At 45.4% G+C, this 18364-nt stretch overlaps 1 protein-coding gene and 1 long non-coding RNA gene across 8 annotated transcripts in view; one reads left to right on the plus strand and one right to left on the minus strand.

The window, feature by feature from the left end:
• Positions 1–1497, minus strand: part of MAGI1 (membrane associated guanylate kinase, WW and PDZ domain containing 1) — a 1290512-nt gene extending 1289015 nt beyond the window's left edge. For all 7 annotated transcript variants that reach the window (XM_078661551.1, XM_078661549.1, XM_078661547.1 and 4 more), the window contains exon 1: positions 806–1497. In XM_078661551.1, coding sequence (XP_078517677.1) covers positions 806–1109 — 304 coding nt within the window. In that variant the 5' untranslated portion in view covers positions 1110–1497. The remainder of the gene's footprint in view (positions 1–805) is intronic.
• An 11-nt stretch (positions 1498–1508) lies between these two features.
• On the plus strand, positions 1509–9634 carry LOC144782278 (uncharacterized). Its single transcript, XR_013601130.1, has 3 exons — positions 1509–2709; positions 2805–2937; positions 7505–9634. It is a non-coding gene; the product is annotated as an uncharacterized LOC144782278 (long non-coding RNA).
• The last annotated feature ends 8730 nt before the right edge of the window (positions 9635–18364 follow it).

Raw genomic sequence — 18364 nt, forward strand, 5'->3', positions numbered from 1 at the left:
ATACAGACCCTGTGATGCACTTTGTGCAGAGCCTGTAGAGGACTTTATACAGACCTCGTGATGCACTTTGTGGAGAGTCTGTGGTGCGGTGGACTTTACACAGACCACGTGTTGCACTTTGTGGAGAGTCTGTGTTGTGATGGACTTTATACAGACCCCGTGATGCACTTTGTGGAGAGCCTGTAGTGGACTTTATACAGACCTCGTGATGCACTTTGTGGAGAGTCTGTGGTGCGGTGGACTTTACACAGACCCCGTGATGCACTTTTTGTAGAGTCTGTGGTGCGGTGGACTTTACACAGACCCGTGATGCACTTTGTAGAGAGCCTGTGGTGGACTTTATACAGACAACGTGATGCACTTTGTGGAAAGTACACAGACTCCGTGATGCACTTTGTGTAGAGTCTGTGGTGTGGTGGACTTTACATAGACCCCGTGATGCACTTTGTAGAGAGCCTGTGGTGGACTTTATACAGACAACGTGATGCACTTTGTGGAAAGTACACAGACTCCGTGATGCACTTTGTGTAGAGTCTGTGGTGTGGTGGACTTTACACAGACCCCGTGATGCACTTTGTGTAGAGACTGTGTGTGGTGCGGTGGACTTTACACAGACCCCGTGATGCACTTTGTGTAGAGTCTGTGGTGCGGTGGACTTTACACAGACCCCGTGATGCACTTTGTACCCAGCTCGTGACGCCTTCCCGTGGCACACTTTGCGCAGCCCCTGTGGGCGCCTGTGACCCCCTCACAGCCCGTGCGCCGCCCTCACATGTACCACCCTTCACACACAGCAGCCCCTCACCTTGTCTGACGGTCTTGAGCGGCACGGGCTCCTTGCTCTCCCGGAGCCGCTCCTGCACGTCGTACCGCGGCAGCCCGGACACCGAGACCCCGGCCACCTCCAGCAGCAGCTCCCCGGCCGCCAGGCTGCCCTCCACGCACTGCAGGCCGGCCAGCTCCTCCCCCACCGCCAGGTAGCAGAACTCCCCGTGCTCGGCGCCCCCCAGCAGCGGCAGCGCCAGCCCCGGGCTCCCGGGGGCTCGGCTCACCGCGCAGCGGTTCACCCTGCCCGTCCAGTGGCTCTTCTTCTGGATCACCTTGGCCATGGCGGCGGGAGGCGCTCCCGGGCACTGGACAGGTGCCCCCCGGGGGGCGAGAGGCTCATAGAACGGGGGCACCGGCCGGAGGCGAGGGGCGACCGTGCCCTGGAGCCGGAGCCCAACTTCCCCTGTCCGGCGGACGCGCAGCCTCCACCGGCAGAACTTTTCCAGCAGCCGCCCGGGGGTGCGCGGGCTGGCACTGCGCCCTCAGGTGCCCGCCGCGCTGCGGGGGTTCCCGCCGTCCCCCGCGGCCACCGGCAGCCCTCTCTGCCCAGCTGTCACTTTCTGCCCTGCCTCGGGCTCCGGGGAATGGTCCGCGGCTCCTTTAAGAGCATACAAAGGCTTCTCGCCGCTTGTTTGCTGCTCCCGACCCGCTGATGGGAACTGGCGGTGCGCATGCGCAGTCCGCTGCCCGGGGAACCTGCCCGCGCCCGGTCCCACCCCGCCCGGCTCCTGCCAGAGGCGTCTCGGACACACACCGGCAGACTGGGAGCCGCCCCGGGTCCCAGCGCCGGCCGCCGCCCCGGGCTGGGTCTGCGCCCAGGCTGGCGTGCACAGGGTGATGTTTGTTTGCAGGGCTCGAATCGGGGTACACGCGGGTGGACGGCGTCCCCCCACTCTTTTCACAGGGTGGACGGCGTCCCCCCTGCCAAGAAGCTGGGCCTCACGGTGACGTCACGAGGTCATTTGCATATGCTCAGTCCCCCAACTTCTTTTTCTAGGACTTGTACCCTGTTTGGGTGAGCCACAGGCTGCTGGGACCGTGGGTCTCGCTCACAACCCTGGCCGGGCTTTAGGAGGTGAAGCTCGAGGGAAGAGACCGCTGCAGCGCCCAGAGGCGAGAGGGCAGTCCAGCTGTCATGAAGTGTTCGGCGGGATCGTGAAATGGATGCCCGAGTCTTCACATCGATTCTTCAGACGGTGGACTGTCCGAAAACCACACCTGCCCGACCAACAACTTCAGGACCTCTGTGTTGACACATGTATGACGAAACTTGGGACTCTTGCCAGCGGTGTGCAGTGCACCATTCACGCGTGTGAGCTGTGTGTGGTTAGTGCTTCACTCGCAGCTGTGCATCTCTGTTCACTGTGCGTAACTATGAGTCACGTCTTGTTAGACCGAGCTGGCGCACCGTTGCAGAAAATCAGTCTTTCCCACCACAGAAGCGATACAAAGTTGCATTAGAACTTTAGAAAGAAGTGGCTGGACACAAACAGAGGTGGATTGTGTTTACGGGTAGGTGATGGAGACAGAAAAAGTCAAAAGTTACAATTTACATCCCAGAACATTCAAAGGATCAGGACCACAGCGCACCCACCTGTTTACAATTATGGAGCACGCGCTGTACTTTAATCTCAAATATGTAAGCAGTGCATCGCTCTAATTGTACCGAGCTTAACTACGAGACATTCTTGGCCAAGGTCACAATCATATCTGTGCGGCATGTGCATTATCCCGAAGTGGAGCCCTCTATAGGGGCTCCAGACATCTGCTACTTTAGTAAAGAATTACATAGCTCTACGAAAGGTGGCACATATCCATATGTTGTTAATTCCTATCTTGTTAAATTTTTGTTGGGTGGCAGACCTCCCTCAATTTCAGCTGGTAAGTAACATTTTTGGCTGGCAAGGTGACTATAGGAAATAGGTTTCTGTCGTTTTATCATTATTCGTTTTTGTTTTCTATTTCTCGAAATACAGCCTCCCCTGCTGTTTCCTTCGCACATACAGATGCTGGTGTGGAAGGCAAATCTATACCAGAAAAATGTACCTGGGAACTAGAAACTCTAAGCGCTAAGATACATCACGCAATGGATCTTTTTTTAGCAGAATGGTAAGTGAGGTTCATCCAGTATAATATAGATGAAAACATTCCCTTGGGTGTTTGTGTTTATCACTATCTGTTACCTGTTCCTTTTCATGCTTTTCCCTTTATCTCTCACACACACCTGTCTGTACTTTTTTCCCCTCGCTTCTAAGTGGCCATGTTCTCTTTTATTAAACCCATGCCTCTGATATGTCTAACTCCAATTTTCCGTTGGTCTCTCACCCCCATCTCTCTTGCATGTGAGCAACTGATCTAAATTTACTATGGGACCTTTTTAATGTCTGTTCATTTAATCTCCCTACCTTTTGAGGCATTTCTCACACATCATTTTAGAACTATTCTGATCTGTATCTGCCTTTCTTTCTTTGACATGTTCATACTGTGCCTTTTAGGTTCTTTGCTTTTCACTAACCTACCTTTTTGAGTTGTATCTCCCTCCTTCCATCTCTTTAAGGCATTTTCTCAGTCTTAGACCGGGACACTGCTCATTCGTCTCTGTCCCTCTGGTAGGAGCATTTTTATACTCCAAGTTTTGAATTTCTCTCTCTCTCTCTCTCTCTCTCTCTCTCTCTCTCTCTCTCTCTCTCTCTCTCTCTCTCTCTCTCTCTCTCTCTCTCTCTCTCTCTCTCTCTCTCTCTCTCTCTCTCTCTCTCTCTCTCTCTCTCTCTCTCTCTCTCTCTCTCTCTCTCTCTCTCTCTCTCTCTCTCTCGTGATCTACCTCACTTTTGTGCTTTTGAACTGTACCCAGGGCACAAGCCCTAAAAAAAGAAGTGGGGGGACGCTGACGTCACAACAGGAAATGACGTCACGAAAGGTGGCCTGCACCACAGACTCATTGTTTCCACTCGCTCACCCCTTAGATGCAATTGCATCAGAAAAGCCAGCGTGTGAGGAGCGTTCTGAATGGGCACCGATCTCGCCCCAGAGAGGCCAAAGAGTGAATGTGTGACTCCATTTGCTCCAGTTGTCGAGCTCCCGGTAAAATAAGTGGGGGGACGCCGTCCACCCAAGTGGCACCCCTACTTGAGCCCTGGCGGTACCCCTCTCTTTACAGTCTTCTTTCGTGCTCTTCCCTCTGTGCCTGGCGTGAGATAGGGTTTGTGAGGGGGGCTAAACATTCCCTGTCTCCGCCAGGCATAAACCCAGGATCGAGAGCTAGTCCAAGACAAGGATCACTGTGGTAACAGACATCTTCTCCCAGGCCTCATCTTCCAGTCCCCGCCTCTGGATTACGTACAGCACGGTTAGATTGGGAGGATGGGTTGTGGCGTTAGGAACAAGGCTGGACTGGGAAACGAAAAGCAGCCTTGGCAAATCTGCTTAAACCAGCAATACTCCTTTCGTCTCCTTGCACAATCGCTTTCTATCCATACATTCTCTCTCCTCCCTCTCCCTGGTCATTTTATCTCTACCTTCCACTCACTCTCTTTCTGACTTCCTTGAAGCCTCACGTTCCTGCTGCAGTTCAACCTCCTGGAACTGGGAAAAGTGACATACGTTCCAGGGGCGGCCCTGTGCTTTCAAAACCAGCACCCATAGGCTCCAACCCACTAGGGAAATGCCCAGTGCAATCAATGGCATGTCCAATTCTAGTTGGTAAACCTCCTCATGTCCCCCCCCTGTCCCTCACACCACATCCACAAAGCAGAGAGTCAGGGACGACTCCTGGTGGCCCCCCGCCCTGGGCGCCACTCCCAAGCCAACAGACCACGAACGCAACCTGGGCTTCATCCTGGACTCCTCCCTCTCAATGACCAGACAAGTCAACGCCGTCTCCTCATCATGCTTCAACACCCTACGCATGCTCCGCAAGATCTTCCGATTGATCCCGACTGAAACCAGGAAGACGGTCACCCAAGCACTCGTCACCAGCCGAATGGACTACGGAAACACCCTCTACGCCGGAACCACAGCCAAGCTACAGAAAAGACTCCAACGCATCCAGAACGCCTCCGCCCGACTCATCCTGGACATCCCCCGACGCAGCCACATCTCCGGCCACCTGAAGGACCTGCACTGGCTCCCCGTCAGCAAGAGGATCACGTTCAGGCTCCTCACCCACGCACACAAGTCTCTTCACGACCTGGGCCCCAAGTACCTCAACGACCGCCTGACCTTCTACACGCCCAGCCGCCAGCTACGTTCCACAAGCCTCGCCCTCGCCGCCGTACCACGCATCCGAAGAGCTACCGCCGGAGGTAGATCCTTCTCCTACCTGGCGGCCAAGACTTGGAACCCCCTCCCTATCCATCTTTGGCTGACCCAGGACTATCTCGCCTTCAGGAGACAACTCAAGACCTGGTTGTTCGAGCAATAGCGGACCCCTTCCCCCAAGCGCCTCGAGACCCTGCTGGGTGAGTAGCGCGCAATACAAATGCTATGATTGATTGATTGATTGAGTGGGACGTGGTTTTCACTGCTCCTACCTTTAAGTCCAAGTGTCCCACATGATTTGACAAACCTCAGAGACATTTGCACATCTTCATTCAGTCCCGTTTCGTTTGCCCTGAGTGCACACCAGCTCCCTGCCTCTTTGTTTTCTCCTCTAATTCATTTCTTTGGGCACCCACTCAAAATGGCTTCAGCCTCCCCTTTTCAAATCTAATTCCTCAAATTCTCCTCTAATCATCTCTTTGGTTGCATAGATTGTCTCTCTACCTCTAGGTAGTCTCAATAAATCACTCTACTCTGGTATTGGGTTGTTGTAAACTACAGAGTATACCCTAAGCCTAGCAAAACATCCTTGTAATGTTGCCTATCGAGTATCACAGCAGACAACAATTCAAATTGCTATTCTAGTTCCAGCACTACCTAGCCAAGTTACAAATGGAGGCAAATAAACATGGACAACAACTCTTACCAAGCACAGCCCTCATCAAGAACACAAAATGTATCTCAGTCTCAACAAATAAGTCCCTTACACATCAGCATTCTCCTATTCTTCCAGTGTCTGGCTCAGAACTTCAACATGAAGATCTACCCTCTTTTGTGCCCCACCTGTCCCCCGACACGCACGCAGATGCATACACTTCTCCTCTTGTGACGACTCACCATCACCAACTGCTTCAAAGCTGTCTATGCCAGGACAGCAGACCCGGCTGTGTCCCTCCTAAAAATCCACAAATTCTCCATCTTTCAGTGTTGCTATCTACTACTCTTTCTTGCCAAATGCACCTAAACCAGTCAAATCATTCCTACATTTTTTTGACTCTCACCCAAACAATCTCTTCTCCGTCTACAAGTAACTTAGACAAATCACTGTTACCATCCTCTGTCTATCCTTTTCTTCCAACATAGGTGAATTGTTGCAATGCCATCTTGTCTCTCTAACTCCTTGTACTTTTTCCTTTCCTAGTTTCTCCTGCATGTCTGGTTATTTTCCCCTTAGTATACCACTGCCCCCATTTCTTTATTCCCTTTTACTGACCCTTCCCAGATCTAAACTCTCTGTGCTATCGGTTTCTTTTTTCCAAGCAATTATACCCCTGCTTCTCATACCATCCTTTTTTTCTGATGCAGAGGACTGGAATCACTAATCCTATATGTCATGGTACTCCACCCCTCTTGCACACTTTTCTAAACGAAAATAGTAGAGCTCAAATCCACTGCCCAGCAATCCTGTCGGGAAAGGTACATCCTACCTGTCCACTAATTATGCTGCACATCCCTGTGCATTATCACTACCAACCACCTCAGTCACTCTCTCAACAACCAAATCCTTAAGTCGGCCTTTCCTTCCCATTACCCTAAACATTCATACCACAAACACATGCATGCTAGCTGACATGCCATCCTGACAAAGCAAAACCTGAGTTATCTCCGAACTACATTTTTTTGCTCATTCACTGTATGCACGTTATACCACTCAGTCAACGCAGATCTCCCCCTGGCTTGGTCCATTGTTTGTAGCAGTCCCCCTACCTTTGGCACCGTTGAGGAGGCAGATTCCTATGTGTGTCCCACCACGGGCACAATGCTTTTTCTGGAAGCCACTCTTGGCACACACTGTAGGTTATTCCACCTCTAAGTTTTATAAACACCACATTATCTGGTTCTTCTGTCTGTAATTCAGTTCCTAACACTTTCTCTGAATTTAATTTTCAGTCCATTACTTTAAAATCTTTCTTTCACTAGATGACTCCTGTTCAAACATTCCATGAGAAAAGCGATGAGACGTTGTTCCTAGCAAACCACTATGGTCACCTCTGTGGTCTATAATGTCCCCTCCCAACCTATCGTGGTGGCGCTATTTTCTCTGTTACTTTCTACATCCTTCTTTGATCTACTTCATGTTTTAGCTGATTAAAAGAGCTAGAACTCTCAGTAAGTTGTTGCTAATGCTCCAGTAACTTTGGTGGTAGGTTTCCCTTTTTGGTACTCTCTTCTGGTTTCCTGTTTTCCTACTTGATCTCCAGGAATCAATGATTTACCTGCAGTAACAATGCTTCATCTGCTGGAATCCAGCTTCTTCTGTATCCGGTCTGGGTTTATTGAGTTTCCTCAACAACTCTATGCTTTGGATTTCCTGCTTGGTGGCTTTTTTATGCAACGTTTGTCTTTTGTCTTCAATTAGTTACCCTTCAAGGACACACCTGTTGTTTCCCCGTGATGTTCCTCAGCGTTAAACAATACATTGGCTACAGGAAGGATTCTCCATTACTTCTGGCAGCTTCAACGAGATATGATGTGATAGTTGCATCCAGAAATTGACAGATTGTGACACAAAAGAATCCTAGAGCTCAATACTGATATGGATTCTGCACAGGACATTGGAGCAATCTTACAAGAGGAAGCTCAAGAGCTGCAACAGTTGAGAAGCAAAATAATGCTGGTCCAAGTCAGCCTCTGTCTGCCCATGATCTTCCTGTGTTTAGTCCAAGTATTCTAGTTTTTTAGTATTCAACGAAACTAAGGGAATTTCTGGATTCTTTTCTGGTGTATTTTGTCTTTCGCCCGGCTCAGTTTGTGTCTAACTGCTGTAAGTTGTGATACCTTATTGCTAGTCTCTATGGAGCAGCATTGTCTTGACCACTTCATTATTTGTGGAGTTAAAATCCATACCTTGATATTTATGCAACTTTCGAAATTTCATTTACGATGCTCAAGAGGCTCGAAAGATATTCTTAGCTGAAGGGGCACTGTGTGATATCCAGCAAGGCAATGCAGATATGGTATCTTATGTGACCCATTTTCAACAGCTGTCTGCTGCAAACAACTCGGTGGAAACAACCCCGATGACACTTCATGTGGCGCCTTACGACAGAGATTAAGGATGGTTTAGTGAGTTCAGCTTAACCAACATCCTTGTCAGAGATGGTAGTAACTGCCCACTTCTAGAACATCATCTGTAAGAATGAGCGATGGAAGATTCAAGGTCGTGTCCATGCCACTTTTCTCAAACTTTATCCGGTCAGAAGAATGAGTACAGTTTAGCAGATTCACCATCCTTTAAAGAAGAACCAATTCTGTCAGATTACAATCGCTAGAGTCCGTTGTCCAAAGCTGAAAAAGACCCAAGAGAAGAGTTGGCCTATTGAGGAACTAAGGGCAAGATGGTCATATTGACAGAACTAGCCCTATTCACCCTGAAGGGAATGCAGGAAATACTAGAGCCCTAGGAAGGAAAACCAAGTAGGGTGGTCAGTGGCTCACTAGTGTTGGATCTTTTTCTAAAAAGTTCAGCTCATTATTATTCCTTCTATCAGTCTCTCTTCATTAGGAAGATAGAGTTGGGGTTCATTTTCCAGAGCTTCTTGATTTCAGTGTTTCTGGAATGTATGTTGATGATGAATGGGGTTAGAAGAATTGAATTCCCTGAGTGTCAGAAAACGTGCCTGAGCACTTGTAGACTGTTGACGGAACGCCCTAAGAGCCTAGCACAGTAAATGAAAAGACCATGCCTTTTACTGTTTGTTTCAGAGATCACAAACATTATCTTTTGATCTTGTCTCTTTGCCCAGCTCTGCAGTAATGTTTGGATTGCCATGGCTACCCGGGCATATTCCATACATAAACTGGGTTACCAGAGCAATTTCCAAGTATTCTTGATTTTACCATGAGCATTGCCTTTTTTTCTTGTGATTATTGAGCTTCATTTGATGAAATTTAGACTAAGTCGAGTAAAGTTACTATTGCCTCTACAGCACTAATCCCAGCCCAATATCAAGACTCTGCTGACATTTTTGCAAAACCTTGGAAGTTCTCTTTACCACCACACAGTGAATTTGATTCTGTCATAACTACTGTGCCCAAGGCTCCGATTTCATTTTCGGGGATATTTCTAAGTTCAAAAGAAAAACACTTACAGAGTACCTCCCATAAACATTTGCAAAATGTGTTATTACTTTGATCTATTTCCCCAGCATGTGATACATTTTCTTTTGTGTTCAAATGAAATCTATTCAGTTATAACCCTACATTGAGATTGGCAAAGACTTAATAAGGTTATTATCAAAGTTAGTTATCATTTGGCTTTACTTAAAGACATCCAATAGAGTGATTGAGGTGCCACCATCTTTACTAAGCTTGATCTGTGGAATGCGTGCCATGAATTTGAATAAGATCTTGAGATGAAAGGAACACTGCCACCCGTACTCCTTTTGGGCATTTCTTGATTGATCATGCCCTTTGGGTTGTGCAATATGTTTCAGAGATTTGTGGATCATGTAAATTTAGACCTCTTGAATAAATATGTTGTAGTATACCTGGACGATCTATTCCATTTTTGCTCCAATTCTCGTTGACCATAGAGTTCACGCCCCTTAAGTTCTCTAGGATAAAACAATGCTAACATTTTTGTAAATGTGAGAAGTGTGATCTTGAAAAGGAGCATATTGAATTTCCTATGTTTCTTTTAACATCACATGGGATCTCTGGAAAGCCAAGAAAGATTTATTTTATTTTTTTCTCCTGGCCAGCTCCAACCACAATTCATGAAACAAAATGTTTTTTTATGGTTTGCTTATTATTATTGTCAATTCATTACAGTTTTTACTTGGTATACCAGTAAAAAAAATTTCTTTCTTCAGAACTAGAACTCTGATAAAGAAAGAATGGATTATTTGAGGAAATGACAACAGAGCAAGTCTTCCAAGAAATAAATAGTGCTTCAACAAAGCTCCTTTTCTACAGCTGTCAGATCCCACAAATACACTTATTGTGGAAACTGAGTAGTGGAAAAGAGTTTTGTTGTTGACACAAAAGAATGACACTTTGGTGCATCAAATCTGTTATCTTTCTCCCACTTTTACCTCTATTTGAATGTTATCTTTTCCTGAGAAGGAGCTCTTGCCCATAAAATATGCCTTTCAGCATTAAAGAAATGTATTAATTGAGGCCAGTGAGCCTTTTGGGGTTAAAACTGATCAAAAGAATCTCCTTTGTCTTTGCAACATGCAGAATATGGGCCTGGTCAGCATGCGTTCTCCTGGTTTGATTTTTGTTTTCATCACTTTAATACCAGAATCTAAGCATATATTGACAGATGCTCGTTCTCACAACTATCCTGATTCTCCAATGACTTACAATTGAAATGTTGATCCTCTGAAGTGAATGATTGGAGTATAACATATGTTTTAGATGAGCTTATAGAATCTAATACATCTCTTAGGCTTTCTGTTTTGAAAGAGTTGTTTGTTAAATCCCCTTTTTTGTAAAACACAGTGGCTTATACTTTCAACAACAAGCCTTATTAATTCCTACTAAAGAATTCCAACAGATCATGAGATTGTGTCATTCCATAATTTCTGGACACTAAGGTGGCAAGTCAATATTATTCTTGGTTTGAGGTCCATCTAGTGTTAATCGGTGTCAAAGTATGCTCTTGAAAATCAGACATTACAATACCCCACATGCCTTTGCCCCACTAGCATTAACACTTGGTACTATCAAAAGAACTTAAATGCTCACTTAGATCGGCACAGATGATGTCCTAGGTGATGGCATTGATGGTGGATTGTCAGATACCTTTCTTGACAATGCAGTATGCTTTGTAGAAGTGAGATTCCTATCAGTCTCACTGGTGCAGGGACACCCTTTGTCTAAGGGTTCACACACTGAGGATCGACACTGGAGTGAACCAAAACACAAGTTTATTACATCTCATGTGAGGAGTCCATCATACAGACACTTCAAGTGCCTAAGAGGGAACTGACTAGCATGGTTTCAAACCTAGTATTTATACTCTTTTGATACAGTGAGACAAGCACTAAAAACCCCTTTGTCATTGTTACATAATGCTTACACAACCCCTTACACAATGCTTACATGCTGAACTGTAGAATCCTGATAAACCCCTACCCACGTCATCTTTGTAGATAGGCATGGGAGGTGACAGGCGTATTCTTGCAATACGGTGTCAGTCTGATCCACTGCCTTAATATCTATCATTCTCTTGGTCCAAGCTAATAAAGGATTGTAAGGCGATAATCCAGTTTTATGATAAGAAGCTGGAGCAAAATAAATGGAGGGGGGAGGAAAAATACGTAACATATCCCTGACCATCCTGGAGGTAGATAGAAATAACCCTTATTCCCACAAACAAAATATGTATTATGGAATGCTAGAAAACTACTAAGAGTCGGACCTGTTATAGTCCGTATAGTGTTACAATCACTAATACCTACAAAGATGGGACCAAAATGTTTTACACATTGGGGGCGTGTGTGTCTGTTACTGTTATAATAGGGAATCCTTTCTCGAGTATAGTCCGTGTCCTTGCAAAGACATCTCGTGGCAGAGGTGCCTCCAGCATATTTCTCAGTTTCCCATTCCGATCCCTTTGCTTGCAGATTACCATCATCATCTGGGTAACATACTGTATTCAATTTCTTATTAAGACCCCCTACATCAGCTTTAGAAATACCCCTAATTGCTGCAGCCCAGAGAAGTGCAAACCAAGCACAACAAGAACCATTGTGGGAGAATGGGAGCGGGATGAGAGGAGTTCCCCCTGCACCCTGGTATGCAGATAACAATCTGCAAACCCAACAAATTTTAGTAATGCTATGAGTATAATGTAACATTCAAATAAATTAATTATTCTTGTAGGAGAGTCTATGCCTTTCATCTAACGGTGATAGCGTAAAATGGTAATGTTCAAACGGCATGGGTGTTGAAAGTACAAGCTTATGCAAAGGAATTTTCAAATGTAAAAACCAAGCTATTGCACACATTCCTATAACACTAACTAAACTTGTTGCTAAACAAATGGACATTCGTTTTTTTCTCTCTCGACATAATGTGTTGAATATCCTGGCGTTCTTCCTCCATATTTGGCCTCCAGAAATCAACAATGTCTTTAACTGTATTGACTCTTAGAAACGCTGCACAAAAATGTTCTTTTTCAAAAATGTCTATAGTTTATGTCCAAAGCATATGTCAGTCAATGGGGAATTTCAGAAAGAAAGCAAACATTTGAAACAGTCAAACAATATTTTTCACCTTGATCAAAGTCCAAGCTAAAAAAATCGAAAATCGTTGAAGACTTGCAGTTCAATAAAAACACAGAAATGCAAAAGGAAGTCAATATATCAAGCATTCAAGAAGGAACATCCACAAGTTCATTCCCTACAGCCTGAAGGATCGTTAGGTATATTGCCATTTTCAAAGGATGCACTTCGGGTCCCCTATAAAATCCAGTCGGGGAAAAATCAGGGAACTGAAGCTGTGGGCCTAGGCAAACAAAAGCTAACTTACTTCTGACCGGATTCTTTGGCCAAGAAGTGGAAAGTTCTGACTCTGTTTCCAGTCCTGGGCAAAGTAGATTGATGAACACACGAATAGTGTCAGGGGTTTTCTGCACCCAAAACCCTCGGATTCTCTCCATTCAGATACTGTGGGACGGATTTTTTTCCACAAAAATCAAATCGTAGTTCAGAAATTTGGGTTCGTCCACGAATTCAGAATATCCACGCCACAAACCTAGTTCGGCCGCTTCTGCAGCACAGAGTCTCCTGCCAAGTAGGCCCTCTAACCGGACCAGACTCACTGCACCCTTTTATCAAAGTCTTTGTTCAGTGGGTAACACGAGGTCTCAGATTGTACCTCTCTCTTCCAGCTACTGTCGGATCAGTAAAGAGCAGTTCTTCAGGTGTGGCAAAATAGTTGTCAGTCTTTTCCTCGTTGCTGAGAATATTGTGTGCAATTTCTGCTTTCTCAGTTTCCGTAATGTGAGTCAGATCGGCTGGCACTTTCTTGCAGTGTGAGCCATGGATCCAATTCCTTCTGTTCGTAACTCGGACTGCTGTTCGTGTTGCCAATAGGACCTGCTCAGGCCCCTTCCAGTGAGGTTCCAAGTTCTTTGAACACTGGAAATTCTTCATTACAACCCAATCACCGGGTTGTAACGAGTGCCCAGGACCTTTAGGAAGTGAGTCTCGCACCTGTTGGGGACTCAAAGAGAGATTGCCTGTAAGTTCCTTCATATAATCTAACAAAATAGGGTACTCAAGTTCTCTCATTTTCCTGGGACATGAGGGACCCCATATATTCTTGGTCTCCCAAATATCACCTCATAGGCTGTAAGACCAGACTTGCTTTGTGCCACTGCACATGCATACATGAGGACTAATGGCAAAGCATCAGGCCACTTAAGCCCTGTCGAGGCCCGCACCTTAGCTAATTTAAGTTTCAAAGTCTCATTACAAATGTTCCACCAAGCCAGCAGATTGTGGATGATTAGCAGAATGGAATTTCTGAGGTATGCCCAAACTTTCAGTAATCCATTTAATAACATGCGCAATAAAATAAGGTCCATTATCACTCCATAAAATTCTACAAATCCCAAATCTAGGGAAATATTATTTCAAAAGGATCTTAGATGTGGTGAGTGCAGTATTATCTTTCGTAGGATATGCCTCCACCCACTTACTAAAGGCACATACTATAACCAAGGCATACCTAAGGTTATTGCTCGGTTCCAGTTCAATGAAATCTATCTGCAGGACTTCGAATGGCGCACTAGGCGGGGAGAACCCTCCTTTTGGGGTAGCCACTCCCTTCCCTGGATTGTGGTGCAAACAAATCATACAATGTCTGACATAGTGTTCCGCTGTTTTTCTTATATCTGGATGCTCCCATACTTGCTCTAGTTGTGTGGCTATACTTTTTGTACTAACATGTGCTAGGCCATGTGCCATTGTGACAAACAGTGATACATAAGAACTAGGCAATTTTCACCTGTCCCCATCTGGCCCTTTTCTCCAACAATTTTCACTGTCCAATATTCCTATCTTTTCCCATTGTTCATTTTCCTCCTTTGTTGCCATCTGTTGAATCTCTCTAATCTCTTCCTTTACATTATACATTTTTTTCTGCAGAGAAATAAATTACATACATTTTTCCTTGTTGCCTATGTGCTGTTTCTTTTGCCATACTGTCTGCAAAAGCATTGCCTCTTCCCACATCATACACCAGAAATTTCTGCAAGGTCCCCAATATTTCAGTAGTAACATATGGCCCTGTTTGATCTATCGTTATGGAGACCGATCCCTCCTCCCGTCCTACGCTGTCCTAGTTAAACTGCATACCCGTGGCATCGGATGCACTGAAGTTGTCTGCATAGTAGGCTTTTGTTGGGGCAGGATTATCAAAATGATTCTGTTTATTACTGAAACTAGGACGCTGTTGCGGGCCCCTTGTCATTCCCCGTCCCGTACCTCTACCTTGTTCGTGGAGTAATGGGCATTCAGATCGCCAATGTCCGTCTTGTTTACAAAACGCACATTGATTTCGCCTCAAAGGACCCATCGTCCGAGAGTCTTGATTATTCCTCCTCGGGAGGTCAGCTCTAAAAATTCCTCGACCGCTACCTCTCTGTGGCCCATACACCTGTTGCAACAACATCTTAGTTTTTAATTCCTTATTTTTGCCCTCTTTCTTATCTCTCTCATCATTTACTTGATTCTCATAATACTGAGCCATGTCCAAAATCTTTGGCGGGGTAGAAGAAGCCCACTGGCTAGCAGCTCCTCGTAATTTTTTCGAAATTTCAGTTAACAAGTTAGCTACAAACTTGTCTGCAAACAAATGTTGAGCTGTATCAGAAGTTGTGTCTTGACCACTGTAATCATGAAATGTCATTTCAAACCTTGTGAAAAAGTCAGGAACCGACTTATCTTTCCTTAGTTTTCAAGCTACCAATTTCGCCCATGATATTATCTTTGGTGGCACTATCTCTTTCGAATAAGTAACGATGTGAACCTGTAAATCTAATATAAGCTGTGTTTGCTTCCCCCCTGCTTCCTATCAATATCCACCCCTTGTAATTGGGCAATGTACTGCCAAAAGCCGCATGGTCCTGTTTACGGACTATACGCCAAAGGTCCGGGGGTAGTATCAATCCAAAAAACATATCAATATCTACCAAAGCCATAACACAAGAAGTTACAGCAGCATTCAGTTCATCATAAAATGCACCTAGGTTTTTCCTAGGGTCAGGCAAAGAATTTTTTAGGGCCAATACTTCCGATCGCTTCCAAGGGGAATAAATCCATTGGAACCGGAACCCAGCCGCATTGACACCCTGACCGTCTCCTACGGCTGCTTGAAACACGGGGGTCGTTTCCCCCATGGGGAAAACTTTTGTTGAGTCTGACATGAGCCTCTTAAGTTTTCATCTTTGAGTAAATATATCTTCTATCGCTAATTTTAGGGGAGCAGCAGTCAACGCTCCTTCATTTGACCTTTTACATATCCTAATCAAGTCACGAGGGACCTCCTCATTCATATTAGTCCATTATTAGCTCATTAGCTATTTCCCCTACAACATATTGCTGAGTCATTTGTGGGTATTGAGTAAAAGTCGTGAAAACCTCATCTAATCATATGTCGTCGTCTCGGACCCATTCACAGGCCCTAACTAATAACACCACTTTGTAATTTTCCATAAGGATAGATGACGTCGTCTAGGAGTCTCAGGTGTACGAACTACAATCCTTCTATCACGCGCAAGAGTTGCAGCAGAAGCAGCAGGCAGTGGAGGATACATTTAAGCTACTTGAGGTAACTGGGGAGGCGCTGTCTGGACCGCATTGTTCCCAACGGCATGTGGCGCATAAGGAGCCTGGTCTGGTCTGCAAAGCACTTCTTCTAGTTCTGAATCCTCCTCCTCTAAACCCTTAAGTACTGTTTCTTCCTTAGTCACATATAGGGGCCGATTATGATGGCGGACGGACCTGAGTCCGTCCGCCACCATAGAGTAGGAGGGACCGTCCGCAGGGGGCAGATTAGGATGTGACCGCCAGGGTGGCGGTCACATCCTCAATCTTTAACATTGCGGCGGGTGCAGCTTCAAGCTGCACCCGCCGCATTGTTAAAAAAAGCATGCACGGCATTTGCGTGCACAAAGCAGCAGGCACCGCGCGGTGCCCGCCGCTTTGTCCACGCAAATGCAGGGGGGTACCATAGGTACCCCCCATGTGCACCCCCCACCCCCCCGTCACCAAGGGGGCCCGCAACGGGCCCCCGAAGGCAATCTCCGTATGCTTTTCCACGGTGGAAAAGCCGCCGTGGAAAAGCATATGTTTTCCGCTATCCTAATATGCCTGGCGGTGTCTGACAGACACCGCCAGCCATGTTCGGGCTTTTCCGCCACGGTCGGAAGGCGACTGCGGCGGAAAAGCAGCGGACGGATTTTGAGACCCACCGTCTTCCTAATTTGGCGGTGGGTCTTTTAGGCATCCGCGGCGGATCCGCCATCCTAATCAGCCCCTTAATTTCTGCAATTGAAGTTTAAATTGTCTCTCACTTTCTACACTTTCTTCTTGCACTTTTAATTGTATTTCTTTAATCTTCTGCACAATAGCCTGTTCTTCAGCTTTCTTAGTATCCTTATCATCTTCAATCTGCTTCTGTTTAATATTTTTTTCCATAATCCTAGAGCATCAAACGTACTATGCCTACTTTTCTTTTTAAAAAGCTGTTCTTCTACTAGCATCTGCCTTCGTATATTTGTTTCATAATGTGCTAAACAGTATGGAAGAAATACCATATTTAATGTATATTTCATAATTCGGAGTGCTTTCTAGAGGAGCTGGCTGTCTTTTTTCTAGAGTACTATTCTTGTTTCAATAACCGCATAGTGCACAAAGAGTGCTCAAAACAGCATGTTTACCAAATACAATAACGTTAAGAGACTCTTATACCATAACCTAAAGATGAGAAAAAATTCTCACATTACCTGTCAAAGACATTTACAAAGTCCTTTTTACTAACACAACACCCAAAAAAGACAACCAATTCGATCCTACCTGATCGCAGAACTCCAACTCCCACCTGCTGATCCTCGGTCAATAGATCACCTCCAAAATGCCAACCGAAGAGCCCCAGTTGAGACACACAGCCACTCTGCGGGGCGCCTCTTAATGTTTCTGTCCTGTCGAAACGACCTCCGTCTGGTCCAGCTGTATCCTTCAATGGGGCCCCACATTGGGCGCCACTTGTAAAAGTGAGATTCCTATCAGTCTTACTGGTGCAGGGACCTCCTTTTTTCTACGGGTTCACAAACTGAGGATCGACACTGGAGTGGAACAAAACACAAGTTTATTACATCTCATGAGAGTAGTCCATCATACAGACACTACAAGTGCCTGAGAGGGAACTGACTAGCATGGTTTCAAACCTAGTATTTACATTCTTTTGGTACAGTAAGACAAGCACTAAAAACCCCATTGTCATTGTTACATAATGCTTACACAACCCCTTATACAATGCTTACACGCTGAACTGTAGAATCCTGATAAACCCCTACCCACATCATCTTTGTAGATAGGCAAGGGAGGTGACAGGCGTTGGTGGGCTAACAGATTAAGCATCTCTTGACTTAGGCCCTTCGACAGGCCATATCAATACAATCAGCTTTCAGTGAACACGTAACTTCTGACTTTACAAAAGTCCCCGCAGAAACACAAAATGGGGCTGGTAGAAAAAATGGCTGAAAGCGGAGGCTAAGTTAACAGAATATAATTTTTACCATTTAACAGCTTGTCGTGCTCTCATTGGTCAAATAGTTTCCCAGAGGTCAGACAACATTATTATTGGTTGTACCAATGGGATATCCAAATAAACTGTTTCAAAACAGATCATGCACCAGAAACCAGGCCTTACTTTGGGAGCTTGAAACTTGTGAAATAATACAGTTCAGTTCTCACTGTTTAACAGGGCTCCTCAAAAGTATAATGACATTGCTTCACAAACTGTTCTTCAATGTGATAGAATTTACTTTAATCTATATTAGCATTTATTCTGGCTTTATTTCTTTATTCTGAAAAAAAAATTAAAACTACACAATCAACTATTAGAGGTGTAGTTGAGATTCCACCAACCTGAGACGAAAATAAAGAACTGAAGAAGGAAAGAGTAAATCCCCCAAATAGTCTTAAAGCCAGTCATTAAGCCGTATCCAATAGTTTTAACCTATTGGGTGCTGAGGATG

Source organism: Lissotriton helveticus, chromosome 9, assembly GCF_964261635.1.
Source record: "Lissotriton helveticus chromosome 9, aLisHel1.1, whole genome shotgun sequence".
NCBI classification, from domain to species: Eukaryota; Metazoa; Chordata; class Amphibia; order Caudata; family Salamandridae; genus Lissotriton; species Lissotriton helveticus.